This window comes from Eurypyga helias, unplaced genomic scaffold, assembly GCF_000690775.1.
Source record: "Eurypyga helias isolate BGI_N326 unplaced genomic scaffold, ASM69077v1 scaffold19408, whole genome shotgun sequence".
NCBI classification, from domain to species: Eukaryota; Metazoa; Chordata; class Aves; order Eurypygiformes; family Eurypygidae; genus Eurypyga; species Eurypyga helias.
The window spans coordinates 7828-35608 of record NW_010266488.1 but is presented as its reverse complement, the minus strand read 5'-3'; the positions used below and the strand labels follow the sequence as shown (position 1 = coordinate 35608).

The following is a 27781-nucleotide window of genomic DNA, read 5'->3' as shown; positions in this document are numbered from 1 at the left end:
ACTCTTTCTTCAGCGATTCATGATGAAGACCATCTGGAAGAGGGCAAGAGAGTTACGGAACATGAATTGGACAGTGAGAAAGAAATTCAGATTCAGAATGCAATCCAAAAGGATCTCAATTCACCCTTTGAGCAGGGCCCTGTATTTAAGTCCATTCGAAAAGATTTTAGCATAACAAGAGATAATGGCAAAGAGACTTTTTCAGCAAAGGACAAGAATAGAGAAGGACATTTTCAAGAACGTGAAAAACGGTTGGAAAAAATCCCTAAAGATATGGATTCTAGATTGAAAAGCAGTTTTCTTGACAAAGCAGGTAACTGTTGACATCGTAGACCTGGCTACCCAGCAAGGAGGAAGAATGAACTAGGCAGAAATTAGCAACAGGGCTAGTGATTAAAAACGTCAGCTTATTGAAGAGCACATGCATAGCTGTATGCAGGGAAGCATTTGATAGAGAACCCTGAAATACAGTGAACTCTCTGTTAGGACTGCGATTTGCAAAAGGGCCTGGCAGGGTTAGTGGGGGTCTCATCCTCCACACCTTGTTTCAAAGCCTCAACATATCCTTTGTTGCTGTGGTTTACTAAACAAAGCTGGGTGGCAATCGAGCTTTCTTCTGTTGTTTTTTCTTACTTTTTTATCGACCTTGGAACTCCTTAAAATAAAAGATGATGAAGTTTAGGTTAAGTTGATGGGCAGGAAAGATTTTTTTTGAGCAAAGTACCAATTGCCCAATGTGTATGTATCTAAAGCAGTATGCATTTGATAGTAGCATCACGGAAAGGCTTGCTAGAAATGTATTAGTGTCTGTAGGAAGTAAGCCAGAGGGTAACTCCAGATCTGCTTTTCCTGAGAGACTGCTCTGCCTCTTCCTCAGATACCTGTGTCTTAGACTTTGTCCAGCCAGCATGGGGAGAGCCAAAGATACCTGTAATGCATTTCTCATCTGAGGGAGTCTGACAGTCCTGTGTAGTTGTGCTGCCCACATACTTATTTTTGACTTCCCAAGCCTTGAAAGTTACAGTAGCACAGGGAATGGAGGAGTTAAGAGTAACCAGGCTGGAATATGCGGTTTAATTTTATTCAGAAGGCTTTGTGGAGGGAGGGTTGGCCAACAAGTGAGAGCCTCCTGGCTGCTTGTTCAGATACACAGCTTACGATTCTGATATTTAAACTTCATATGTTTAGCAACAGCGTCTTAAAATCAGTGCTTCCAGGTTGTGTAAATAGAGAAGCAATGCAGATGTTTGTAAAATAAAGATATGTCTTTACTTTTACCTTCAGGTAGAAATCAAGTGAAGAATATTTCTGTGCAAAAGATGTATTTCAGGAAATTGTAAATACCTACAGATTGTGGCTGAAAGCTCTGCAGCCTCAGGCAGGGTAGTCAGTAACTGAAACAGCAATAGTAAATGCTGATAGGCAGCATCCAGTATCCAGGCAAATCCAGAATTTTTAAAAGATACATGCTAAAAAAGCACAAGCTATTATTTCCTGAGAAACGGGGGAAAGGCAAAAGACCAGAATAGCAAAGAAAAGGGTGAAAGTTACTGCTCTGAAAAATCCTTTCTGATTTAAATGTCCAAACAGGAGAGACCAGAGCCTGCTGTGTTGTAGAAAATTCTGAATGACCAATTCACCTCAGAATTTTACAACCATTTTGCTGAAATGGGAAAATAATGACCCCAATAGAATAATGAAAAAAGGTCAATCCTCTGTGAAGATTATCATCTTGGTTGCAGGGAGGAGAAAGGGTGTAGTTGAGTACTTCTGAGGTGCTGTCAGGCTGCGGGGTTGGGGATCAGGTTGGGACTCTAGATAGTTTTAAAGGAAATACATTGGAATCTGTATTCATTTATATTTGATGTATATGTTTTCCTCAGTTCATAATCAAGTAGAAGAAACATTACGGACGCAGTTAGCGCCACAAACTCCAGAAACTAACTTCAGGGTAAGCTATAGATCTTTCAAACACTTTTGCAAGTGCAGCAGTATACTGAAATAATTCAAAATATGTATTTTGTATTTGAGTGTAAATTTGAGTATCAAGAAAACTGATCTTCTGACTCTTAGACATCTTTGCTACTTAAACAGTGCATATAATTTGGTAAAATTTTGCTGACCCTCTCTTTGGATAGAGGATTCTTTTGATAGCCACTTTCATGTTCAGCATGGTCTGACTGACTGGTGAGCCGAATCTAGACCTGGATGCATCCATCTGACCTGCTGCCTTTTTTCCAGATGAGTTAGGGAACAGCTGTATCAACAGGAGACACTGCCCAAACAGCCGAATGCCCCTACTGACAACCAACTTAGAGAGCTGGGTGGCTTCTGCTTTGTCCAGAGGAGAGAAAAGGATTGGGGGTGGGATGATAGAGGGTGCTGCAGGGAGGTAGAAGCAGCAGCTGCCCATCATTTCTCCCACCTTCCAGTGGCAGGACCCATTTCTCTTGGTCTGCAACAGAAACTCCCTTTGGCAGCAGCCCAACTCCTAATGGCAGATGCAGGAGGGTGAATTCTTTTTCATATTATTGTTTCAGGAGTCTAGCTACCTATTTTCTAGTAAGGAATCTATTGGACAAGAGCTGGGGAATTCCTTTGCACCAAGTATTAGAATTAAGGAGGAGCCTTTGGATGACGAATATGATAAAGCTATGGCCCCACAGCAGGGACTATTAGACAAAATTAAAGATGAACCTGATAATTCTGAGGTAAGTTTCCCATTGCATTTCTCATTTTGGGCTGACAGCTGACCACATAAGCTGGACATAAATTCAGCAATTTATTTGGTTTGTTGACCGAAATTTAACTTGAAGAACATAGCTTAGTAGAAGGACTTTTCCCCTCTTATACCACCATGAAACCCAAACCCCCAACTTTTTTGCCGTCATGTTACCATATCGCTGAAAGTTTTCGCTCTGCAGTTAGGGACAAAGCAGAGTGCTGTAAAACTTCCAGTATTAAATCTGTGAGGATACAGACGCTTCACCTCAACTCACTCCCACTAGGGAATAAGATGTAAATCGTGCTTTACGGAATATTTTGTGAGTTGTCAGAGTTAGAGATGTGTAGTTGAAGCTGTGCTCTTCCTGCTACTTCCATCTTAAAGGTTATCTTTGTGAACACAGTGGTTCGTCATTTGTTGTTTTAAAGGAACGCTCAGAGGCCTTACCTCAGCAAAATAATTAATACCCACACGTCAGTGAAGTCAATTTAAGCATGTATTTAAGTGCCTTTCTCATATGAGACTGACATTTTTTATGACGCTGCAGGTAAAAGTTCAATAATTGCAAACGGAGAAGGGCTGACCTACGGGTTGAGCGGTGCCGGGGCAAGGATTGCTGAGCTCTAACCAGTCCCTTTGCCACTGGTTTGCCGCGTGACACCGGGGAAATGATCCATGTTGCAGTTCCTGTCTCCTCACTGCTAATATTTGGGGTTACATGCCAGACTTCCCATGCAGTCAAGTGCGTGCAGAGCTTCCGAGCGTGATTCACCCCACTCGCATCGATGCGAGAGTGCTGGCGGTCTTGTGCAGCCCTTAGGATTTCTAGCGTCATCCTGTCTACTTCTGCTCTACCTCCTCTTCTTTCTGGGCCTGTCTTCCCAATAGTTTTCTTCTTTTCCCATAACACTCTTGGCTTAATAAAATAAAGATGTAAACGAAGTACTTGAAACTGTTCAGATTTCACTGCCCTTCTGATTTGTTGCGTGTCTGTGAGATTGTTTGGGTTTATTTTTCCTTAAGCGTATACAGTGTTAAACCATGTGTAGGTGAGCTAAATCTGTCTATTCTTTTGTCCTCCCAAGATGGCATCTGCTGTGTGGATTTATGTGGAATGCAATGCAAGATGTCTGTGGTTATCAGAGATCATATTAATAAGTGCAAGTGAAGCCTTGAAGAATTTAAATTTCAAATGTCGTATTGTTCAAAATATTAACTCCTGGAGTAAAATCCTGCAATTATCAACTCTGCCTGATACTGGAAAAATATGAGAACTGGTGAATGTTCATTTTGGTTTGCTTTAGATTGGAATTAATGGGGGGGGTGGGTGGAGGTTGGGGTTTTTTTTCATGTGCCCTGAAAGATAAGAGCATTTCTTGCTGTCACTGATAGCTGGAGCTGAAGGTTCTTGGCTTTCAACACTGCTACACTGCTGTGAAACGATGCTTGGTCACGCACAGTTGATGTCAGGATTTGCCTCCATTTCTCTTACTAGTATTGACTAAGGATAAAACTGCCGTTAAAATGCTTTAAAAAACTGTATTTCTCAAATAACTAGTTTTTCAATTGTAATATTAAAACCCCCCCATGGTGCTTTAAAACCCGTCGTCACGGCATGCCCATATATTGCTTAAAAGCTTCTATTACTTGAGACGGGAGCGCTTCCGTCTGATGGGTCACACGAGCAACGCATACCGTTGCCTGTTCTCCTGGGAAACCTGTTGAGGAAGTTTGATTGTCCTCGTGTAGAAACTTGCCATTTTCCCACAGGAGTAAGAGAAGTGTGCAGTTTTAGCATATATGACGTGGATGCTAGTGTGTGATTTTGGGAGACAGTTTAAGCTGAGGGCGCAGTCCGCTGCCACTGAAAAGGGAGAGCTTAATTCTGCTTAGTGATTGGGAATTGGCTTACCTTGCAGCCAGGCAGCACCTGTGAATTTAGCTCGGTTATAACATGATATCATGCCCTCACTACTCTCAAATGACTGTAAGTAGGTTAAATCTTATCGCTGTAGTTCAAAGAGATTATGCTTTTCAGCCTGTTAAGATTTACATGTAGAGTGTTACAAGCAGCTTTATAGTTCAGATTTCTAGGGAGAGCACAGGCAGGAATCACGGCGTCAGGGTATGAATAGCTGCTGTGGAGTAAGCTGCTAATTTATAGTGTGTCAGCTGTTCCATAAGCGACTGTCTGTAGGGATTTTCTTGTCCTGTAGAAAGCGTGAGGTTATTCCCCACTCAGTGAAGCCAGGCTGACCGAGGACTGTGATGGTCTGGCTCTAGGGGTGCCAGCTTCACGCAGCTAAATTAGCCAAAAAAAGAAAGACGTTTCAATACAAAGAGTTAATTTTTGACTCAGTGCTATCAACCAGCATCCTGGTCCAGGATGAGGGATGGGACATGGTTGTCCCAGTTTAAAATTTCTTAATCTGCTGTGGACCCTCACCTTAGGCTCCTCCCAGGTGCTTAACTCCTGGTTCAGTTGAGAATGCTTCCCACCATCCAGGTCCCTGGGTCCATTTCGTTACTGTTCTCTACGAGCATGAAGATAAAGCTTGTTTCCCAAAATGCTTCTGGATGGAAAGTTAATGTGAGAGGAAAGCAGAGATTTCTCTTAAGCGTTGTCTGGCTGAATTCTGAGGTGTCTTGGAATACAGCTGGAAAGGGCAATGCACGGGGGCAGCTGTGCTTTTCCGTTTCTACACGTCGCTCTCGGTTGTAGTTGGCTGTGAGCGTCTGAGCAGGTGCTGCGTGTGGTGCTCATAGAGCAGCATCCGTAAACCTGGCCTTTGGAGCAGGCTTAGGACGCTCACTCTTCCTTAAGATTCAGTACAGTATTATGAAAGAATGGCAATCATGTAACCTGCTATTACATGTGTGTATTTGTTCTCCTTTTCCTTTCCCTTTGTTTTAGGAGTACGGCCAACAGCCAAAAACTCAGGAAGGGGAGCTGAAAATCAGTGCTGTATTTTCAGTCAGTGGCAGTCCTCTTGGTAAGGAGTAGGCAAGACTAACTTTATTTAAATCTGTAAAATGTATCACCTTTGCAAATAGCCTTGTGGGTTATTCTGCATGTAGTTGGCCATGTCTGACCCCAGTAGAAAAAAAAAAAAACCCTAGTTTGTTTTAGCAACAATTAAATTAAGAGATTGAAAAATAATTGTATTTTGGAGGCAAAGAAAAATACAGTGTGAAAAGAATATTTAAAATTCATTTTCAGTCTTAAGAGTAGCTGAAACAATCTACTGGGCAGAAAGCCAGGACAGGGCATGTATTTATGGAGTTATCTGCTATTTAATTCTCCCTTAGACCCTGACACCTCAAATCAAGCCATAAGCTTTGTGCTTGCCCCCTGCACACAAGTGAATTATGTGCAGTACGTACGTTAACACTTACTCTGTGTTTTCTCTGTGGTTATTTTTTTTAGCTCCACAGCTGTCATCAGGTTTCCAGCCTGCTGTGGCATCCTCTGGCATGAGTAAAATGCTTCCTTCGGTTCCAGGCACAGCTGTTCGGGTTTCCTGTTCTGGCTGTAAAAAAAACCTGCAGAAGGGGCAAACTGCATACCAGAGGAAAGGCTCGACCCAGCTCTTCTGCTCCACACTGTGCCTCAGTGGATACACTGTTCCAGCTTCTCGCCCACCAGCTTCTACCAAGAAAACCTGCTCAAGCTGCTCAAAGTAGGACAGTGGTTTAGTTTGTTCCAGGAATAATTGATATTTGAGCAGATAATGAAAGGCTTCAGTTCTCGTTTTACACAAGAGGCGGTTTGTGTGATGCCCTCTTCTGTTGCGCTTCCCCTCGGAAAACGGTGGCCGATACTGTTACTTGTTAATTGGTCTGGCTGCTTTCACTTCCAGTTCGTTAATTGGATTTTACACACGTAGATTTAAGAGCTTCTGTTGGGAAGTGTGCATCTTGTCTTTTTTTTATAGATTTAATAAGCCAAATACTTAAAACTGTATTTCAGAAGGTGCTACACTTTCCTGCCGCTTGAAAGTGTCGTTGCACGCTCAAAACCACTAACAACAGTATATTTTGAAAACATGTTTTATGTGTTATTTCTTCTAGATGAAAATAGATTTACTGAATCCCTAACGTGAAATAAAACCATGGGTAAATTAATAAAATTATTATATAATTAATATTTTTGAAAAATTAAATTTCCAGTCTGACTCCGTTCTGTAAGCTGGATTTTTGACAGTTTTACCTCTTCAAAATATGTCACTGCTGCTGTTACTTAATCATGGATGAACTTTCATACAACACAGTGAGATTAAATTTATTAGGAGTTGAGTTTTTCGGGTAGTCGGGGTCTCAGTACCCAAACCAGTTATGTTCTACCTAGGGCTGCGGTGGAAAGGCGAGGTTTCCGTTTGCGAGCCTGCCTGGAAAAACTTCCTTAGAAAAGAAGATCTGCGTTTTCCACCATCCTCTTGGAAACACAAGCCTGAACCTGCAGCTCCAAAAAGATTTTAATTGTTAGAATTTTGTGTTCATTTGTGTTAGTATCTCCAGATTAGCAGAAAGAGACCTTTGTGGCTGGCTCTTGAGTGAGATAAATAACTTTGCAGACTGATTGTGCTACAGCCTGTTTACAGAGGAGAATCATCTATATGTATTATTTTTAGTTACGAAAGTTGCTTTGCAAAAGGAATGCTGCTTTGTTCATCATTTCTTCAACAACAAATTTATTACTTTCAGTTTTCAAGGTCAGCTGAACTCAAGCTTGAGACTTCAATTAATTATTCTTTTCACTTGTTGTCTCAGTGTGAAAAGGCCTTGTAACAAAGGTTAGCAGTCTTGGCTGTAATTTGTATTTATTCTGTTGAAAAATGCTTTGCCTCTGACAAGTGAGAAGGAGGCATCCTTCCAACCAGGAAAATTATCTCAATATTTCCTACTAGTTTTTTGACTTAAGGCTTTGAAACTTCCCCGCGAATGTCTCTTTCAGATGAGAGAGGAAATAAGAAGAAAGTTCGGTTTGTTAATTCCAACAACAAATAAACAAAACTAGAGATGGAAAGTTACATAATAGTCAGACCAATTTTTGTGGTTAGAAATGGTGAGCTTCCGTTTTTCCTTTTTTTCCCTACCCTGTTAAGATCGGTGTTTTCATTGTTAAGGGGAATTATTCCACATACCCTGCTTTCTAATTTATGGGTTTTTTTTAGCAAAGACACTGGAAACCCTTTATCTTTTCCCATTTCCCTTTGAAAATATTTAATGATACAGCTTGATGTATTTATAGGCCACTGCTAAGTCCAGGTACCAAATGTTTCACAAAATATCTGCTTGAGAATTGTACCTCTTAGCTATTTTCCTAATAGGAAGAGTGAAGTCAGGTACTTAGATCAGCAAAAAGGAAAGCTTTAGATTAAATGAGTCCACCTGCTTCTGGAGTACGTTTAGTCTGCAGAAAAAAAAGGACAGCAAGTTGACATGAAACCAACATTAATTTTGTCTCTTTGTTTGTTTTTCTTTTTTTTTCCATAGAGACATTCTAAATCCAAAGGATGTAATCACTGCCCAGTTTGACAATACAAACTCCAGTAAGGACTTCTGCAGCCAGTCTTGTCTTTCTACATATGAACTGAAGAGGAAACCTGTTGTTACTATTCATACCAACAGCATTTCCACCAAGTGCAGCATGTGCCAGAAGAATGCAGTGGTAATTGCAGACGTCTTTTTCGTTTGAATGCCTTTTAGATCAGGACAACTTGCTGTCTCAGAGATGACCATACATACTTTTTCTATTCTCGTTACATATTCTTTCTCTTCTTCCAGATCAGACACGAAGTGAATTACCAGAACGTTGTACACAAGCTCTGCAGCGATGCCTGCTTCTCCAAGTTCCGCTCGGCTAACAACTTGACCATGAACTGCTGTGAGAACTGCGGAGGGTACTGCTACAGCGGCTCTGGCCAGTGTCACATTCTTCAAATAGAGGGACAGTCAAAGAAGTTCTGCAGTTCCGCATGTGTGACAGCATACAAGCAGGTATATTTTGACAGAATATTAAAAAAAAGTCTTTAATTAGATTTTGGGTGTTTTAAGAAACACCCAATTTATTGGTTGATTATTTCAGTTACTGTCTCGGTCTCAGGTAACTCTTTTTGCCATTTGCTGCTTAGTCTTTGCCCAGGCCTGTTGCTTTGTTTCCCTTATCACTGAACAGGCTACCGGGGTATTCCAGTGTGAGAGAAGACACGGTGCGACTGCTCAGTAACAGGCCACTGTGACTTTTGTCAGCCTTTGAGATGCTCTCCCTGTTTGAGTATTCTCTGTTAAGTTGTAGCATTTGAATTAAGTGGAGAGGAAAAGTAGTAATTAGTCGATAACTCTGATTTTTTAAATTTTTAATATTTAAATTTTGATTATAATGGAGCCTCTTAAAGAGCTGAGTAGTTGAGAGAACCTTAATTTATTTTAATAGCTCAATTATTCTTGACTGACTTATTTTAATGCAATTACTTTAGGAAAAATTGCCCTCTGATAAGATAGCGTAACTTCATTTTGTGACTTGACTCTGCTGCCCCATTGTTCCAGCCACCTAGCCCAAGAGAGGCCTAATAAATTTGAAAATCCAGTAAAAGTATTTCATCCAGATAATTACCTACAACATTGGCTGTCCTCTGAAACAAATCTGGAAATTAAATTCAGTAACCTGGAAAGGAGAGGGATTTCATGCTGCTGTTGCATCTCACATCATAACCTCATATATGTTAGTCTTCCTGAAAATACAGTACATTTAAAACTTGTAAGTGTTCTCTGTTTTCATTTATATTTACAAAGCATACGACTCAGTTGTCAGATACAGTCTGACAGCTTCTGGGGTTTGTGGGTGAGAGAGGAACCTGCTCCTACCCATTTCTTTTCTTGTCCATTCAGTGGGAATATTGCTTACATACATAGCTGTTGTATTAAAAATCATAAGCAAAACGTCGCTTCTCAGCAAAAATGTTGAAGTTGTCTGATATGAGGTGCTTAATACTGCTATTTCTGATACAAAGTGCCTGGTACGTGCTATTACAACACGTTTGTTTGCACTTGGAGGCCTCCACCCTGACACCCAGACACTGTTTAAACTGGCCTGCCAAGGCAGCGCTTACCCTGGAGGAGAGAGAGCCCGAGTCTCAGGTGGTCAGTGTGAACATAGTAAGCGTACTGGAGAACTGAAATAAGCATATCTGCATCATAAATAATACAGCTGTAAAATAAATGCTGTTTCAGGTGCACTGGCAGTCACTTTTATACACGTTTTACATGTTAGTGATTCACTTCCAGGATAATAAAACCACTAAGTTTCAAATGATGATGGGTTTCCGTGTTTCCACAGAAGTCAGCTAAAATTACACCTTGCACATTGTGTAAATCCTTGCGATCCTCAGTCGAGATGATAGAGAGCACCAATAACTTGGGAAAAACCGAACTGTTCTGCTCCGTCAACTGCTTGTCAGCGTACAGAGTAAAAATGGTTACTTCTGCAGGTAAGATTATCCTTTCACTTCTTTAGGAGCATAATTTCACGTAGCTCATATCCAAACTTAGTTTGTCTTGAAAGTTAAGGCTGATACTCTTTTTTTGGGGGGTGGGACGTGGCTTTGTTTTTAAAGGGAAGTACTGAGATGGGAACACGCTACCATAGATAGACCTAACAACAACAGTACAGCCATTTCAGCTTTGTTTTTAGAAAGCTTAAACATGATAATAAACCTTAATCTATTTTCTGCTCTTGCAAGTGCAGCTGATGGGTTTCCCAGCTAGACAAATCCACTTCAGTGGATGTATGCCATACCACCGCTGTGGCTGTTCTGCCTCAGTTCTCCAAGGTGATTAGCTTAGTTACCTCTGCCTAATGTTGCATTGAGCTAGGCAGACATAGTCTCAGCTATTTTTCTTGTAAAACAGAAAAATGCTTACTGACATCCTAGGGATACTGGGAGATTAATTAAAGGATCTGGCAAGCAACAGGCAGCGCAGCTGCAGTGTCTGCTTCTGAATCTGTAGAAACTTCATCTTGAGCTCCTGTGTGTACCTTGGCTTGTCATTCAGATTCTCTGGTTTTGTATGCACGGCGCAGAATTATCTGCAGTACAACTTGACGTTGCATAAATCACTCTTTGTTTTCTGTTTCACCCTCAGGTGTTCAAGTTCAGTGCAACAGCTGTAAAACTTCAGCAAACCCTCAGTATCACTTGGCTATGTCAGATGGGAGCATACGCAATTTTTGCAGCTACAGCTGTGTAGTAGCTTTTCAGGTGTGACATCTAGGATTTCTTCTTAGCTCAATTAATAGAATAATAAATTGAAGGTGTAAATATCTGGGATGTCGGGTAAAATACATAATATTGCAAAATAAAGTGTATTCCTCCATTTGCTTTCCTGCAGAATTTGTTCAACAAGCCTGCAGGAATGAACTCCTCAGTCGTACCTCTGTCACAAGGTCAAGTCATTGTAAGCATTCCCTCGGGGACAACGGTATCAGCGGGTGGCACCACCTCGACTGTGTCCCCCAGTTCCATGAGCAATTCTGCTGCAGCGGGTCTACAGAGGCTGGCTGCCCAGTCCCAGCAAGTCACTTTTGCCCGCCCTGTGGTAAAACTCAGGTGTCAGCACTGTAACAGATTGTTTGCAACCAAACCAGAACTGCTTGACTACAAGGTAATGAAGATGAGGGCTTTTCAAGCTTGTATTTCTCTACAGAAACCCAAAAAATTGTAGCTTATATGTGATGGTCTGTCGGTATTGCTCTGTTCCTTACTATGACCTGGTATGGAGGAGGTTGGGACGGATTTGGTATCATTTAATCATTGTGAAAAGGAATACTGATACTTTGATCTTAAAAACAGAAGAAAAATCAACCCCCACTATGATTGCCTGGCTAGGTAAGCACATTCCTGACTCTTGGGTCCAGAGATGATCCTTTTAATTCCAGGACAAAGCACTTTGGTGAGGGCTTTCTGCAGAAGATTGTGCTGTCTTTGTTATAAAGCTAAATGGGGAGACTTATTCACTAGTGCTGTCTGTTGTTGATTTCCAAGGGCGTAAATATGCTTCTGAGTTTTTATTAACAATTAAAATGCATTATCTGGTACGCGAAATATTGAAACCAAAACATTCTGGCTGTGTTGCAGGGTAAAATGTTCCAGTTTTGTGGGAAGACCTGCTGTGATGAATACAAGAAGAGGAGCAGTGTAATGGCACTGTGTGAATACTGCAGAATTGAGAAGATTGTCAAGGAGACAGTGCGATTCTCAGGCATAGATAAGTCATTCTGTAGTGAAGGTAAGAAAGGGCAAGACTGTGTCTCAGATAAATCAAGTCAGAAGGGTTTTGCCTTAAAATTATTGGTGATATTAAGAGAAACCTAATTGTTTTAGGTTAGAAAACTGGGTTTTTTAGGTTTAGAAACACAGAACTTCCATCACACTCTGCATTTTAATGGCATGTTTCAAAAACTTATTAGAGACATAACGAAATGTAAGAACTAGAAGTGCCAAGCAAAGGTCATGTTGATATTGAAGGATGCTTTTGTTGTCTTGCTATTTTTTTTTCTCTTCTTTTAGGTTGTAAACTGCTCTATAAGCATGACTTGTCTAAGCGCTGGGGAAACCACTGCAAAACGTGCAGTTACTGTTTACAGGCTTCCCCCAAAGTCATCCAGAATCACTTTGGGGGGAAAATGGAGGAATTTTGCTCAGAGGAGTGCATGTCCAAATTCACAGTTTTGTTTTACCAGGTAAGCAATGCTCTCATGTAGCATCCTCTAGAATATACACGTGCTGGCAGAATAACCTCTGTACGTAGGAGCTCTGTGAACTACCTGCAGTTAGCTTCTGTGTCTGTGGGATATATGTGAGAGATGAGTAAATCCTTCTTAACTTTGGAGTACTGGTTTTCTATGTAGAGAAAACCTAATGTGGGCTGTGGGAAGACAGGCACTGGATGTTCTGTGGCTTTGTTACACTGCAGAAATGACGCACCATTTTACTTGCTGAGCAGGGTGCGAAGAAGTCTTTATGTGCATACTCTTTGTTGCTGTTACAAGTGTGTGTAATTTCTCCCTCGCTCCGTTTTCCTAGATGGCAAAGTGTGATGGTTGTAAGAGACAAGGTAAACTCAGCGAGTCCATGAAATGGCAAGGGGAGATCAAGCATTTTTGCAATCTGCTTTGTATTCTGTTGTTCTGTAATCAGCATATTGTTTCTGACCCTCCGCCCCCAAACAACACAGGTAAAAGAGGCTGGGGATAACATTGCCTTTTGGTGTTTGTGATAGTGATCTCAGTGTTTATGTGGAAACTCGATTCAGTGAACTTTCTGAGATACATCCTCTACTGGGGGGCTTTCCCATTGCCGTTGAACAGGCTCGGTTTTAGATATCTCCTACTTAGACAAACTTCTGCAGGTATGAAGTGAAATTGCTCCATATACCAAACCTAAAATGTGATTTTTAAAGAAGATGAAACAAAAGTACTTACTTTTCAATCGCTTTCATAAAGGCCCGTTTTATTAGGGTAAAATGGACTGATAACCTTTTGAAGGCATGTTAAATACCCAGCTCGTCTCCTCTACTTGATCAGACGTAGGCAGATACAGTAGAATGTTAATGTTCATTTAACTAAAAAAAATCAAGTGGTGAAATTAGGAGTCTGAATGGTTGTAAACACAGACTTCTATATATGAACTTAAACCAGCTGGTTGTGTGTAGTCTGTAGGCATACGAAGGGTTACCTTTTCTGTGTCATTAAGTGTTGATTCTTAACGTATCAATGCCAAGATTAATGCGTGCTGTAGCTGTTTCATTGCTCATTATTTTAGCAGATGGAATGAGAAGGAGGGTGGGAATGAAGCCCAGAGCAATAGGAACTGTGAGTTTCTGTAGGGAATGAAATGCAAAGGGAAGAAAGGAAGAAAGGCCCACAAAGGCAGGAAGAGAAAGCGAAACAAAGGGCAGAAATAGCACTACAGAAGGGCATAATCTCCCACTAAGTGATGATGGCTACAACTGTAAGGTAAAGGTACCCAACAAGCAATAAACAATATTAACAGAGTTTGTAGTATGCACCAGGCCCTATTCAACTCTTACACTTCGTGCATATCTCCTGCTTACGCTGGTGGGAGCTGTTTCCCCTGATCAAGAGTGATACAGAACTAACTTTACACTTTCAGGCCATAACTACGCGACGTGACGTTCCTGGTCATGTCAGGACATTGAGTGAGGATAGCAAAGCGTATGGCGGGCCGGCTTCTCCCGAAGCGTGCCTGCAGCTTCACTGGGGCGAGTGTGCCTTTGCAAAACGGGGCTCCAGGCACGCCTCTGAACTGGGGGCTGCCAGGATAACGGAGTGCCTCAGAACAGTATTTTTGGATGAGATTCATGGTAATGTGGTCATGAGTGGTGCTTTCAAATGGAAAGAATCTAAGAATTCCTCTGACTGTGAGAGCCTCGTTCATTATTGGTCAGGATCTCGGCTGTCTACCATGCATGTTTGGTACCAAGCACAGGGAGGCATCCAGGCCTCTTGTCTTCTGAGTACAGCTGTAATGCACATACTTTACAAAGAGGAGGCTGCTTCGATACCATGATGAACTTCTGAAATGTTTTAGTGACTGGAAAAGAGCTGGTTTGCTTCTGCAATCAGCTCCTATTTAAACTAAAACCCTGCAGTGTGACACCTTCTCACATAGCAGGCTTTTTCATATGGAGATAAATCTGGAGGGTGGGTGTTGTTTCAAAAATTCTATATACTATCTTACTGCTTATTTTCGTTTTCTTCTGTCCTCTCTATCCAGCAAACCTTTCTATGACACCAGCTTCCTCATCGGGCCCTCCTTCTTTGAGAAAGGACTCAACCCCTGTCATAGCAAATGTGGTGTCCCTTGCAAGCACCCCTGCTGCCCAGCCTACAGTTAACTCCAACAATGTTTTACAGGGTAAGACTGCTGATTAAGGTGCCTGTATTTTAAATTTCTATTCCTGAACATTTCTATTTGTTCGGGGATCTTTTCCACTGAGGAGAACGGCCACTTCTCCATTATGCTCCACATCAGTGCAGGTGGCTACGATTTTGTCCTTCCTTTACCTAGGTATAAATCATGTCTTAAATTTATGTACATACACCAGGGAATGAGGCTGAATGGGAGTTCTCCTTCTTGACCATGGCGAGTATGGGTTATGGTTCTTGATGATCAGTACGCAGACTATGTATGTTTTTCCTTCGCAGGTGCAGTCCCCACTGTGACAGCAAAAATAATAGGAGATGTAAGTTTTACAAGAGACTCTTTTTCTCACTTTCGTCCAGATTGTATCAGTAACAAGTAAAGTATCCAAGAACTTTGCACCATCACTTTGAAACTGCTTTTCCTGGTTGTGATTGGGGTTTAAAATTCATCCAGCTTGCAGATGCTTTTTTTTTTTTTTAGTGGATAGAACTTGTATGGTATAAAAGTCTTTTTGTGTTCACAGACAGATTGATTTGATGTTTTAAGGCAAAGCTTGTCAAATAGTAGCTCTTGCTACTAATTGTTCTTCAGCAATTCTTCTGTGGCTTCTGAACATGGGGCTGCCCTTTGTGGCCAAAAGTGGGATGTGATGCTGAAAGGGCTAGCACTGGAGGAAGCGGACCAGCATGGGCTGCTGGGGCTGACATGACCAAGCTCTTGCAGCTTCAGTTCCCTTCCTGACTCCCTCGTAGTGTGGTAACAGAGCTGTGGGGAACCATTGCCACCACTTACCTGCAAATAACTCCTAGAGTTCCTATTCTTGGGCTCTTTGAGGTATGTGGTGTATATACACATCCTGTGACTCTCTTGAAATACAAAGATTTTACTTTAGGGTCCAGAAGACTGGAGCATCCAGAAGCTCTTAGCAGAATTGTCACATATGGATTAGAGTATGAATTTTCCCTAATGAAACAGATCCTGTTATTTGAATGTATGACTGAAAATTCCAGGTAGCAGGACATGAAATGAGAACAAGCATGAATAGTCAGTCTGTGTGTCACCAGGAGGTGTTATTGATACAGCCAACGTTTGTGTTGATTTTTTACTTTTCTTTCTTTTCAGTGGTTTCACATCATTGTATTAAGTTTTTTGGGTATCTGTATCATCCAAACTTTCAGTCATCAAAAGTATGTTAACATAAGGCCTCGTTAGAGCTTTGCCATCAGTAAGATTCCAAGGTCAAAAGTTTATAGAGGTCATTTGACTACAGAAACCAAACATTCTTGCAGAATTGTTCATTGAACCAGCAAAAATAAGCCTATTGTTGGACTAAAATAAGTTGAGGGGGAAACGAGAACGTACAAAATACATTAGCAAGCTGGTTTTGCAATAGTTTTTAAATGACCATTTTTATCAGCAAAGAGAGTTTTAAAAATCGTTCAGCCTCCCCTAGTAGAGAACAAATACTAATCTTACACTGACCAATACTGACTCTGCCCTTGCTGGTGTTTTTCCAAACAGGCTAGTACTCAGACAGACGCCCTGAAGCTGCCACCATCCCAGCCACCTAGGCTTCTGAAAAACAAAGCATTACTGTGCAAGCCGATCACGCAGACTAAGGCCACCTCGTGCAAACCTCATACACAAAACAAAGAATGCCAGACAGGTATGCATCTCATTTACCCATTTTATAAATGTCTGTGTTGCAGTTGAGAGTGTAATGCATAGTTTATACAACACAGGAGATTTTTAAAATATATTTTAAAACTTTAAATGGCTTTCAGATTGTTCTGTGGTATTTTCCAAGTAGCAGTTTGCCTTACGGATTTAAAACGTGCTATTTTCTGAAATCTGTAAGGCTTCGTGTGCGTTGAATCTTGAGACTTGCTTTAACTCTTCTTCAGCATTCTGCGGTCATCTTAACTGCGGGGGCTGAAGTGCAGTGGTTAAGTGACACGCAAAGGCTGTGGAGGGAATTGTTTTCCTGGGGACAGAATTTGTCAGGTCTTAGCTCTCACAGAGTAGACTCATTTTAAAAGGAAGTGCGTGATTTTCAGAGATTGTTTCAGCTTTCACTTTCCTTTAGTTATTAGATACAGATACTAAGAACCTCTGAAAATTAAGTCCCTGTTTCTAAGATAATTTCGTTAGATTCATATTTTCTCTAAGCTTCCTCTGTGGGAGGGCTTGGAGGAAACAAAACACCTTCAAAGTCCAGATTGCCCTTGAGGAGTGCTTTTTTCATCATTATTACAATGGAAGGAGCTTGGGGTACCTAGCCTTGAGTAAACCTCTCAGGGAGGAAGATGAAGTGTGAAGATTGTAGTTGTTTTTTTCAATGATACCTGCTTATGGTCTTGTAGTTAGTTGTGAGATAATTGCAATAACACATCATTTATTAGATGCAGACCTTAGTATTTAATACTTAATTCCACTCTCTTCCCTTCCAGCATTGGTGTGTATAGTCACGGGGCTGTTTATTTCCAAGCTGTAGTATTAATACTTGTCACAGGTGAGGGATGGCTGTGAACCAACACGTGGTACTGTGCACACTGAGTTACAAGCAGAAGCCCAAACAATTAGCACAGACACTGGAGTGTACTGGATAGTCATGGGGTTAAACAATTTTTGTTTTGTTCTATTTTTGGTATAACAGAAAAAGAAGAAGCAGCTCAACCTCAGATTATTGTGGTACCTGTTCCTGTCCCAGTGTTTGTGCCAGTGCCCCTTCATCTCTATACTCAGTACACACCAGTTCCGCTTGGGATGCCAGTACCTGTAAGTTACACTTCGTTCACTAGAGAACTGGTCTACAGTCTTTGTGCTGAACAGGACACAGAGCAGTGTCATTGGGGTTTGTGATTTGTCATACGAGTGGTATTTGGAGTCCTTGAAGCCATTTCTTTCCTTATTGCATCAATTTTGGTTAAGCATCTTCACACAAAACTGCTGATTTATAGGGTTATTGCAGAAATGAAACAAGTTGTGCAAGTTACCAAATTGAATTTAGTAGTCCTAAAATATGTGAAAGATTAAATAAGAGGAATCTCCCTTTTGCATTTGCTGTTTCCCTTCACTCCCAAACATGCTGTAATATTTCCCACGTGTTCCGTAGGTACCAGTTCCCATGCTCTTCCCTACTACCCTGGATAACGCTGATAAGGTCATTGAAACTATTCAGGATATAAAGGAAAAGATTCCCACCAATCCATTTGAAGCTGATCTCCTTCAGATGGCAGAAATGATTGCAGAAGATGAGGAGAAAGAAAAAACACACTCTCACGGTGGTACGTGATGTTTTTAAAAAGGAAACTAAATGCAATGGGATGGAGGTCCTCTCATCATGGAAAATAGGTAGAGAGGTAGGCGTAGGGCCTTTACTGGCTGCTTCCCAACAACGTGTGACATGTTAAACGGTGCTGTTGTCTTACCAACATTTATTTTCTGCAGTGAAAGCATTCATGCAGGTAACGTGCCCACCTAGACAGGATTATAATACTTTTGTCATGCCTTAGCAATTCTGATGGCTTATTTTTTGAAATGAGGAGACCTTCTGGGATTCAGCTGAACTGTATATTTGGAGATAATTTTGCCTCTGTGTACAATATTCTGTTCTTTGTTTGGAAAACATGTTTTCTTTAAAGATGAATCTAAATTAATCCTGTCCCGGGTGCTGGTTATACTTGCACCTTTCTGAAGATTTTGTTGTTTCACAGAGGTTTATCAGTCAACATTCAGCAGAGCTACACTTAGCCTAGAACCCACGTTAGATACTGAGCACTGACAGTGGTTTATATGTCTTGGCATTCCCTTTCCCTGATCCTAGGTGTTGATTTGACTGTTGTTGACAGTAACAGACTGCTAGAGGTAGTAATCTCCAGATCAGCACATCACACATTAGCAGAAGTCAAGAAGGCAGAGCAGCTGCTTTAGAAGAGTATTTTCCTATCAGGCTTTTTGTGGTGGATTCCAGGAGGGTGATGGAGGTTAGAATGTGTTGGATAGTGATCATCCCATGTAATAAAGTTGGAACAAGCTGAAAAGAAATGCACAAAATATTGCATTTGTCTACAGATGACTCACATAACAACCACGGAGGGATGGAAACGTTTAGAAAAGCAAGCACGTTAGTTCTGCATTTCCTGTAACAGCACGGCCTACGTAGGAAGCTGTTAGGAAAACTGTAGTGGAGGAGATGATGGATCATGGTCTAGGAAAACTGTAGTGGAGGAGATGATGGATCATGTGTGGGGTGTTATGACCCAATACATAGGGGTTTGGTCTTCAAAATATTTTGTATTGGTTATATGAGCTGTCAGTCATTTGTAGATACAGATTTTCTTCTTTTTCTAAAGGATCTCAAACATCTGAGCATGAGCTCTTCCTGGACCCCAAGATATTTGAGAAAGGTCAGTTGGATTGTTTTGTAAATGGACCTTGATCCTGCTCTGTCTTTTCTTGCAAACTCCTTTTTTTGCCTGTCCTTTCCTATCGCACACGGTGTATCGCCTCACTCTCATTACAGACCAAGGCAGCACTTACAGTGGAGATCTAGAATCCGAAGCCGTGTCCACTCCACACAGCTGGGAGGATGAGTTAAATCACTATGCCTTACGATCAAATGCCCTGCCAGAACCAGATCCAGAAGTGAAGCAGCTCCCCAAAGGTGATGTGGAACAGGACCTGGAGGCAGATTTTCCATCAGGTCTGTGTAATGTGAACTAAAATGCAGTGTTGGATAAAAGTACTCACCGTTTTCTGAGTAAGCGTTGTACCAGCAGCCTGCTGGGGCTTTTTTTACTGTTTTCATGCAGTAAAACTGGATAGTTACAGCTGCAGTAATACATCAGCTCTGCTAAAAATTAGTATTTTTAAAATATTGCTGCTGTCTTTAAAGACAGTGTTCTACAGAACCACTGAGAGGAGTAGCAGATAGCCTTGCTTGACTCCTTTGACTTTATCACTTCTCTGTCCCTAGTTGTAATCCGAGTGAGTGGTGCATAAGAACGTACGTTTGCCTGAATAAGCACAGCCATTGTGGGGGGCTGTTTTCTGCTTCTGAGAATTTGCTTTCTTTATACAGAAGGTACATAGACTGCCCAATTATTCAAAGGTAAAGCATTATTTGAATATACCTTACAGCACCTTCCGGTGCCTGAAGGGGCTACAAGGAAGCTGGGAGGGACTTTTCCCAAGGGCAGGGAGTGACAGGACAAGGGGTAACAGGTTTAAATGGAAAGAGGGAGATGGAGATGGGACATCAGGAAGGAATCCTTCCCGCAGAGGGTGGGAAGGCACTGGGACAGGTTGCCCAAAGAAGCTGTGGATGCCCCATCCCTGGGAGTGTCCAAGGCCAGGCTGGATGAGGCTTGGAGCAACCTGGGCTAGGGGAAGGTGTGGCAGAGGGTGGGGCTGGGTGGGCTTTAAGGTCCCTCCCAACTCAAACCATCTGTGTTTCTGTGATTGCCAACTGTAAGGTGTCCATAGCATCTAAGTGACGCTTCTACCTGGGCTTTTAAATCATATAATTAAACTCTTCATGGTGTTGATTTGACTTCAGACTCATTTGACCCTCTCAGTAAAGGACTGGGTTTGCATTCACGTTCACGAGCAAGACGGAGACATAGAGATGGCTTCCCACAGCCAAAGAGACGGGTAAGGAAGTACTTTTGGGACACAAGTTCCTTGCCTCTGAAGTAATAACGTTACATGCCCGTTTATTCTCAGAAGTAAAGAAATACTGCTCCTGGGTGAAAAGAAGAATTCTGTTTAACTATGGCTGTGGTTTTTTCCTGTTCTGTGATAGATTTTCTTTGCTCCCAGCTCCAACTGAGTAGAATAAATGCTCTTTTCAGTGCTGATCATATTTTTTTAAATGTGTATCATTTCAAAAAACTCCAAAAGAGATGTCTTTTAAGTAGTGTCATAATCTACAGGAAAGAATCCGTGTTTTCTTGTGTAGCTCGGAGGAATATATTTCTCTGTATTTGTCGCAGTGAGAATTGTGGTATTTTGTTGCACCTTTTCTGCAAAATATGGTTAGTATTTGTCCACGTATTAAAAATACACATAAATCCATTCAGATTCTGTCGTGAGAGTAGGATTTTGTTACCATGTCACCGTAATGTCCTTTTTGTGGGAGATGAGATTGAGCATCCGTAGATGAAGAGCTTATTAATCATTTCTTTGGTTTGCCTGTTTGCCTGTAGGGACGGAAGAAGTCTGTAGTTGCTGTAGAGCCTCGGAATTTGATGCAGGGCTCCTATCCAGGATGTTCTGTTTCTGGGATGACACTAAAGTACATGTACGGGGTAAATGCCTGGAAAAACTGGGTCCAATGGAAAAATGCACAGGAGGAACAAGGGGACCTGAAGTTTTCAGGTAACTTTTTCTCTCTCATTGAAAACAAATAGTTGAAAAGCACTTGGCAGGATATGTTGTACAAATAAAAATTAGGATTAGATATTATTGAGTTTTAAAAGATCTGTGCATGGATAAAAGATTTTGGAGCAACCTGGTCTAGTGGAAGGTGTCCCTGTCCATGGCAGGGGGGTTGGAACTAGATGATTTTTAAGGTCCCTTCCAACCCAAACCATCCTATGATTATATGATTTTATGGAATACTGTCCTAGGTATTTTCATGCATTTAAAAATCATCACTATCACATTCTTAATTGATATTATCTGTTAAAACAGGCTCTAAACCACCAGATTCCATTTCAACCTTAGTCTTTTAACCTCCACTTTCTGTTAATTCGGATGTAGTAATCCTTCATTTGTAGAAGAGATGTTTTATGCAGCTGCACAGCCTTTACTGAGCGATTACCGGGCCCTGATTCTAAATTGACAACACCAACTTGGCCTCAGCTTTTTTGTCTGTAGCTAACACATTCACAAAGTATTTATTAGTCAGCATAACTGTTTGCTGTAAAAAAATGGCTTTCTACATCATTAAAATCTTAATACATGATTTCTAGGCTTTACAACTGGAAAAAAACCTTCCAAATCCTCCCCATTCTGTGCTGCAACCTGCCTGGAACTACCTTTAAAAGCCGTGAATTGTTCCTTGTGCCTCACTAGGGTGATAGATAATGACAATATAAATGTCACTTTTGTTTGTTTTTCTAATTATGGATGGGTTTTTTTGTTTCACAAAAGCACAGCAGTCCTGGGATTTGGCAGTGCCTAACTCTCCTTCTCCCTGGTCTCAAATCTGTCATACACGCTTGTACTGAGAGTGTTGTTTGCAAATTTTCAGAGTCAAGCAGAAAATTTTAAGTTGAGAATGTGATTGAGCTTTTGGGAGAAAAATTGCAAACCATACTAAATACTTGTGCAATGTAAAGAACTCAGCATGGCAGGGCTTATGTAAGAAAGATCACAAAGGAAAAAATTCTGGTTAGAACGAGATCTGCTTTTTCCTCTCTTATTTGGAATTGTTGTCATCACATGAGAACAGCTGGTTTTTGTTTCCTAGAAGAAGAATAATCACATGAGTTACTGTGTTTTCTTCTTGTGGCTAAGGAAGCAAACCCTACAGTCAGTTCCAGAAACTGTGTCTGCCTCCAGCCCTCCCAGAAAGGTTCCCTGCTTCGGCCTAAGGTGTGGAGCAGCCGAGCCTAGTAATTTCACTGCAGATCCTGTGATGGATCCATTCCCTGGTTGTTCTGCTTCCCTTTCCGAATCCCATGCACGGCCTGTTAATTCCTTCTCCCTTTAAGGAGCCGGATACGCTGCGCTGAACTCACGGCCAGAACTCTTAGGAAATACTCACGATCTTGCTCTCAGGGTTCCCCTGAGTCCAGCTATAGAGGTGAAACCGATTCTACGCAGCCAGCCTCGCGTACATGTAGCCATTGCCACGTCGTTGGGTTTAGCAGATGGCCCGGCCTTCAGGGGTCTCAGCTTTAAATACCCGCAGCCTCATTACTCAGCTGCAGCGCAGTGTAGTTGCAGTGGTTGCACGGGCAGGTGGGTTGGATTTCATTGGCCAAATCCTCATTTAACCATTAACATATAGGAAACAGTTCACAAGTTTAGTCACACAGGCTACTTCATGTATGAGAGGGAATGGTTAGTAGTTCTGCCTACAAGAAATAATAGGGAATGCTTGAAGATTTGATCTGTTGAGTGAAGTTGATTTTTCTGGTGGTTTTCTTGGCCACAGTTCGTCCTGTGAAACTCAAGGAGGATGTTCTCTCGTGCACTTTTGCTGAGCTGAGTTTTGGCTTGTGCCAGTTTATTCAAGAGGTGCGGAGACCAAATGGAGAAAAATACGATCCTGACAGCATCTTATACTTGTGCCTTGGAATTCAGCAGGTAACTCGGAGGGTGGTTTTGCTGAGAACATAGAAAGCTTGATTTACATCCATAGTCCCATGTAGCTGCTTGAGTTTGTAGGGGAGGCAAGAACATACCAGTTTTTTTTTGTCCTTTATTCTTAGTCTGTCTTAATCCAATCTTTGACTAATTTGTCTGGACCTTTTTATGATCAGAATGAACAAGGTGGTTCTGTTGCCAGGAGTGTGGCATGGAGGGGTAGATGTTTCTACCTAGACACAAATCCTTGGGTTTGGTACCATTTTATTCTTTTCATGCATAGGAAGGTTTGCAGAAACCTGAGTCTCCTCAGAAATGTTTTACGATGGAATGTTTTAGATGGAAAATAGTTGCACAATGCTCTTCTGATGCACACGTTTCCGTGGAAGAGTTCACTCTTCCTCTGCTACCTCAGTGGCTGGACAGATTCCTGTTGTGTTGGCAACGCTTGCAGAAAAAATGCAGTGGGAGTAGTAGCATTGTAATTAGTGAATGTTAAGAGTGATGTCCTGAGTCCTTGCTACCTGTCTGTGTGCGACAGTTTGAAGCAGTTGCAATACAAACCTAGAACAATGCTGATTTCTGTTGGAAACTCAAGGTCTTGGTTCGCTGTATTTCCAGTAGTGACTTTCCACAGTCATTTGCAGATAAGGAATCAAAAGCTACTGCTACTGTAAAACCCATAATTTGACTAGGCATGCAATTACCTTAATTTTTTTTTTCCAGGCTATGCTTGGAAGAAAAAAAAGTGGAATGAGTTAAAATCCGCAGTGCCATTGATGAGGTCTGGGGGTGTCAGCGTTTTTGTTGTGTTAGTTTTAACTTATTGATACACACTGCTGACTTGTAGAAAACATTTTTAATTGCTGCTTGGCAAGAGTTTAAGGGACTTTTGCCTTGATGCTCTAAGTCAGGCTGTTTGAGCAGTCTAGCGCTGGGCCTGTATCTGTTGTCAGGAGGCATTGGCATGTGAAGTTCTTTTCAATAGGGAAATATTCAATAACTCCTCTGTTTTTTATAAGCAGACTTTTTTTCAAGAATATTTAACCCTTAGAGGATGATTATTTTTCAGAAAACAGCTCTAGAGCTTGGAATATTAACAATAATTCTTGCCTAGATCTCTCATTTCATACCGGGGAGGTCCCAGTCCCTGCAGAAAATTTGGTTTGATATCTTACTGAAGATTTCAACAAAGTGGGACATAAGAAAGGAAGAGAATCTGATGTCCTCTATCTTCTCTGCAATGTTATATAATCACAAACTGTATGTCTTCCTTTTTTTCTCTTGTAGTACCTGTTTGAGAATGGTAGAATAGATAACATTTTTACCGAGCCCTATTCCAGGTTTATGATTGAACTTACAAAACTTTTGAAAATCTGGGAACCTACAATTCTTCCAAATGGTAGGACAATTATTTTGTTTTGTGTAGCTGCATGACAAAGCCATATTATAAATTATTATTTTCTCAGAGCCATGAAGAAGAATGTGATCTGGGGCGTTCACATTAATCTTCTTGCTCCACCATGTAATTGTTTGTGGTAGACTAGCGTCATGGATTTTATGTCTGTCTCTACCAGTTGCAGATTACACATGAATATACCTTTGCCTCTGATTAGTCTCTCAAAGGCTTCCTGTAGTCAACATGCTAGTTCTTCTCTTCCCTCACGTTTTAGCTAATGTTTTTTTTCATACAGGTAGCCAGAATTGTATATAGCGTAGGAGGTGAGTTACTGCAAAAACCACGTACAGTTACACTGGTATTTCTGTATTAGTAGTGGAAGTACTCCTGAGAAATCTCAGGGTCACGTTAGCAAATCATTGGAATCCTGTCTTGACTCCTCAATTGCAAGTTCTTCTCAGCTTAGTCACTTGCAAATTAAGAGTTCCCAAATTCTGCAGCTATTTTAACTGGCCCTAAAGCCTTAAAATTGCATAAATAACCCCCCTCTTTTCTCTTTGCCTGTTGTTTCTAGGTTATATGTTCTCAAGAATTGAAGAGGAACACTTGTGGGAATGTAAACAGCTGGGTGCATATTCCCCCATCGTTCTGTTGAACACACTTCTATTCTTCAACACCAAATACTTCCAACTAAAGAATGTCAGTGAGCACCTGAAACTATCCTTTGCCCATGTTATGAGACGCACCCGAACTCTGAAGTATAATACTAAGATGACATATTTACGTTTTTTCCCACCCTTTCAAAAACAAGAGGTAGAATTGGGTAAGTGAATGCTTCCTGATCATCTGAATTTCGGCAATCATATTTGTGTTGCCTGCTCCTTCATTTAAAAAAGGGCTGAGGAAAAAAATAGGTTAGGCAGTAAGCAGAGCTGTTAATAGTTTGACTTCTGCTGTTATCCTGGACATTCCTTTTCCACACTCCACAGGCCAAGGCATCCAGTAAAAACTTTCAAAGAGGTGCCACACATTGGGCTGAAATATTTGTAGTAGTCTTTTATAGCATCCTAGCCTCGTATAAAAGTTTAACTACGCATGAATTAAAGGCCTTTTCTGAAATCCTTTTCTCAAGACTTCCTATTCTTGGGGTTCAGACCCTTTTATGCCCTTCTAATTCCCAGATTTATCCTAATCTGTGCTGTGGACAAGGAAAACAACCCAAATGGAGAACAGCAGTTTAGATGAAGCTAGGGGCTTGCGCATGAGTAGGACTGCCACCCTGACCTCTGAGACAAAGACAGACAAATCTTTGTTGGCAGTTACGTTTTGGTGTTTGGGAAAGGGAAGCCTGTGATCCTGTTGGCTTCTTCAGTTAAAAGTTCCACTGTGCTACGTGAATTCTGCTTTATTAAGTAAAACTATATCCTTCATAGTCTTCTGCTAGATCCTAGTTCTTGTTGATTTTCTAGAAGAGGAATGGGCTACAGACACCATGTAGCACGTGCAGCCCTTTGCCCACCCAAAAAATCAAATCAGTTGACTTGTGTGGGACAGAGAACTGGTTCAAGCAGTGTGTTTCTGGTTGATGCAAAGTCCCACCAGACGGGTGCTAGGCTAAGCGACCTGGGCTCATTCTTGCAAGCCCTCTTCTTCACTGAACTGCTGTGATGCCGTTTTTGTGTATGCAGATAAGTTATCCGTAGGCAAAAGGAAACGCAGTGAAGATGAGGAGATTGCAACAGCAGTGGAAATGGCTGAAAATACGGATAATCCCCTGCGCTGTCCAGTCCGACTTTATGAATTTTACTTATCAAAATGGTAAGTGACAGAATGTCATTTTTGATCTCTCTGTAGACTAGAACAGGCACATGGCCAAGGATCCCACTCAGGCTTTTTGCGCCTGTGCTGTGGGCTCCTCTCTCCAATTCCTCGTCCCCCAGTGGGAATGGAACCATGTGGTTGGGATTTGTATCATCAGCGATGCTGCTAGACTCAGGTAGTGTTTGTTACTGGCACTGAGTCAAGAGGAGAGTTCCAGAGAGATTCTTTAAATGCCTTTTAAAGAGTTGGGTCGGTCCCTTCCAGCTCAAACTGTTCAATGATTCTAAACTTGTAACTAATACCCTGATACATTCCTCGTGAAAGAGGGTAGGGACAGTGTGAATTAGGTAAAACTACTGATAGCTTTTGCCTGCTGAAATGAGAGGTTAACTTTTATTTAGGAGTTTGAAAGGAGACCATATCACAAGGACATAGATATAAATCATTTTGTCTCCTGTTTCTGTATAAACTTCAGTTAGATCATTGAGCAGCTGGAGTACAATGTTCTTCTCTTTTCAAAGAAAATACACATGAAAAATGAAACAGCACCTCATTAGTGTCAGGTAAAACTCAAATAAACCACCCTCAAAAATGCACCTGCTGAGCTTACTACAAATAGTCCCATTATTTAGGCAAAGGCGTGCCGAGCAGCTGTCCTGACTCTGTGCCTGCCTCATCTTCCCTTCCCTCTATTCACTTGCGTATCATTAGGAGCTTTAAGCTGTCCTTGGGCTGGGAAAACATTTTCATGCTCCTCATCGTATATCACAGCTGAGCCCCTGCAGTGGTGCAAGCAGCAGTAAGAATCCACTTTGCTGGTTTCAGTTGAATATCCCAAAGCCAGGCAAGAGGGATCCTTGCTCTAGAGGACTTTGTGTCTTCCTGCCAGAGCCTGAAAGCTGCCTCAGGGTCAGGCTTTCAGGTAGGTGGGCTTCTGCACCATCAGCAGTCAAGCTAGGATTGAATTTGCCAGCTCTTGAATGTTCCCTGTGCCAAAGTACACAGCAGTTCTGGGATACTAGAACCAGTTTCCTTCAGAGATTGACTGTCAGGTGCATCTGTCAATCCTATCAAGATGCTAGTACCTTTAATTTGATGATACTGTGATTGAAGAACCACGTCTGCGAAGAAGTCACTCTAATTTTCTTTCTTTATAAGCAACTAATGCAAAGTGACCTGGAAACAACTTAACTGGGGGCGAACCAAGTCACTAACGAGATTGGGATTACGCTGTTTAAATTACTGTGATGTCGTCCCAGTGGAACTTGCATTTTCTTTGCTGTTTCTCCATAACGTTTTTGTGAGTAGGACTGCTGATGCTGCCTCCCGATAATGTGCTCTTCCTTCCTTTCCGTTGCCAGTTCCGAAAGCGTGAAGCAGAGAAGTGATGTCTTTTACCTTCAGCCGGAGCGCTCCTGTGTACCCAATAGCCCCATGTGGTATTCCACATTGCCAATAGACCCGGGAACCTTGGACATCATGTTAACACGTATTCTTATGGTGAGGGAGGTACACGAAGAACTTGCCAAAGTCAAATCAGAGGACTCTGATATTGAGTTATCAGACTAA

The 27781-nt window shown here is 41.5% G+C and overlaps 1 protein-coding gene across 1 annotated transcript in view; it reads left to right on the top strand.

Annotated features, from left to right (window-relative positions):
* ZMYM4 (zinc finger, MYM-type 4) overlaps positions 1-27781 on the top strand; it is a 27985-nt gene extending 204 nt beyond the window's left edge. Inside the window, exons 1-27 of the mRNA XM_010157119.1 lie at positions 1-313; positions 1884-1951; positions 2541-2711; positions 5640-5718; positions 6153-6405; positions 8222-8396; positions 8513-8725; positions 10065-10215; positions 10871-10986; positions 11117-11389; positions 11863-12013; positions 12295-12467; positions 12811-12961; positions 14524-14664; positions 14955-14992; positions 16195-16339; positions 17330-17451; positions 17789-17960; positions 19029-19082; positions 19199-19378; positions 20234-20328; positions 20883-21054; positions 22841-22992; positions 24283-24394; positions 24966-25214; positions 26080-26209; positions 27574-27781. The exon at positions 1-313 is cut by the window's left edge and continues 204 nt beyond it. Coding sequence (XP_010155421.1) covers positions 1-313; positions 1884-1951; positions 2541-2711; positions 5640-5718; positions 6153-6405; positions 8222-8396; positions 8513-8725; positions 10065-10215; positions 10871-10986; positions 11117-11389; positions 11863-12013; positions 12295-12467; positions 12811-12961; positions 14524-14664; positions 14955-14992; positions 16195-16339; positions 17330-17451; positions 17789-17960; positions 19029-19082; positions 19199-19378; positions 20234-20328; positions 20883-21054; positions 22841-22992; positions 24283-24394; positions 24966-25214; positions 26080-26209; positions 27574-27781 — 4257 coding nt within the window. The remainder of the gene's footprint in view (positions 314-1883; positions 1952-2540; positions 2712-5639; positions 5719-6152; positions 6406-8221; positions 8397-8512; positions 8726-10064; positions 10216-10870; positions 10987-11116; positions 11390-11862; positions 12014-12294; positions 12468-12810; positions 12962-14523; positions 14665-14954; positions 14993-16194; positions 16340-17329; positions 17452-17788; positions 17961-19028; positions 19083-19198; positions 19379-20233; positions 20329-20882; positions 21055-22840; positions 22993-24282; positions 24395-24965; positions 25215-26079; positions 26210-27573) is intronic.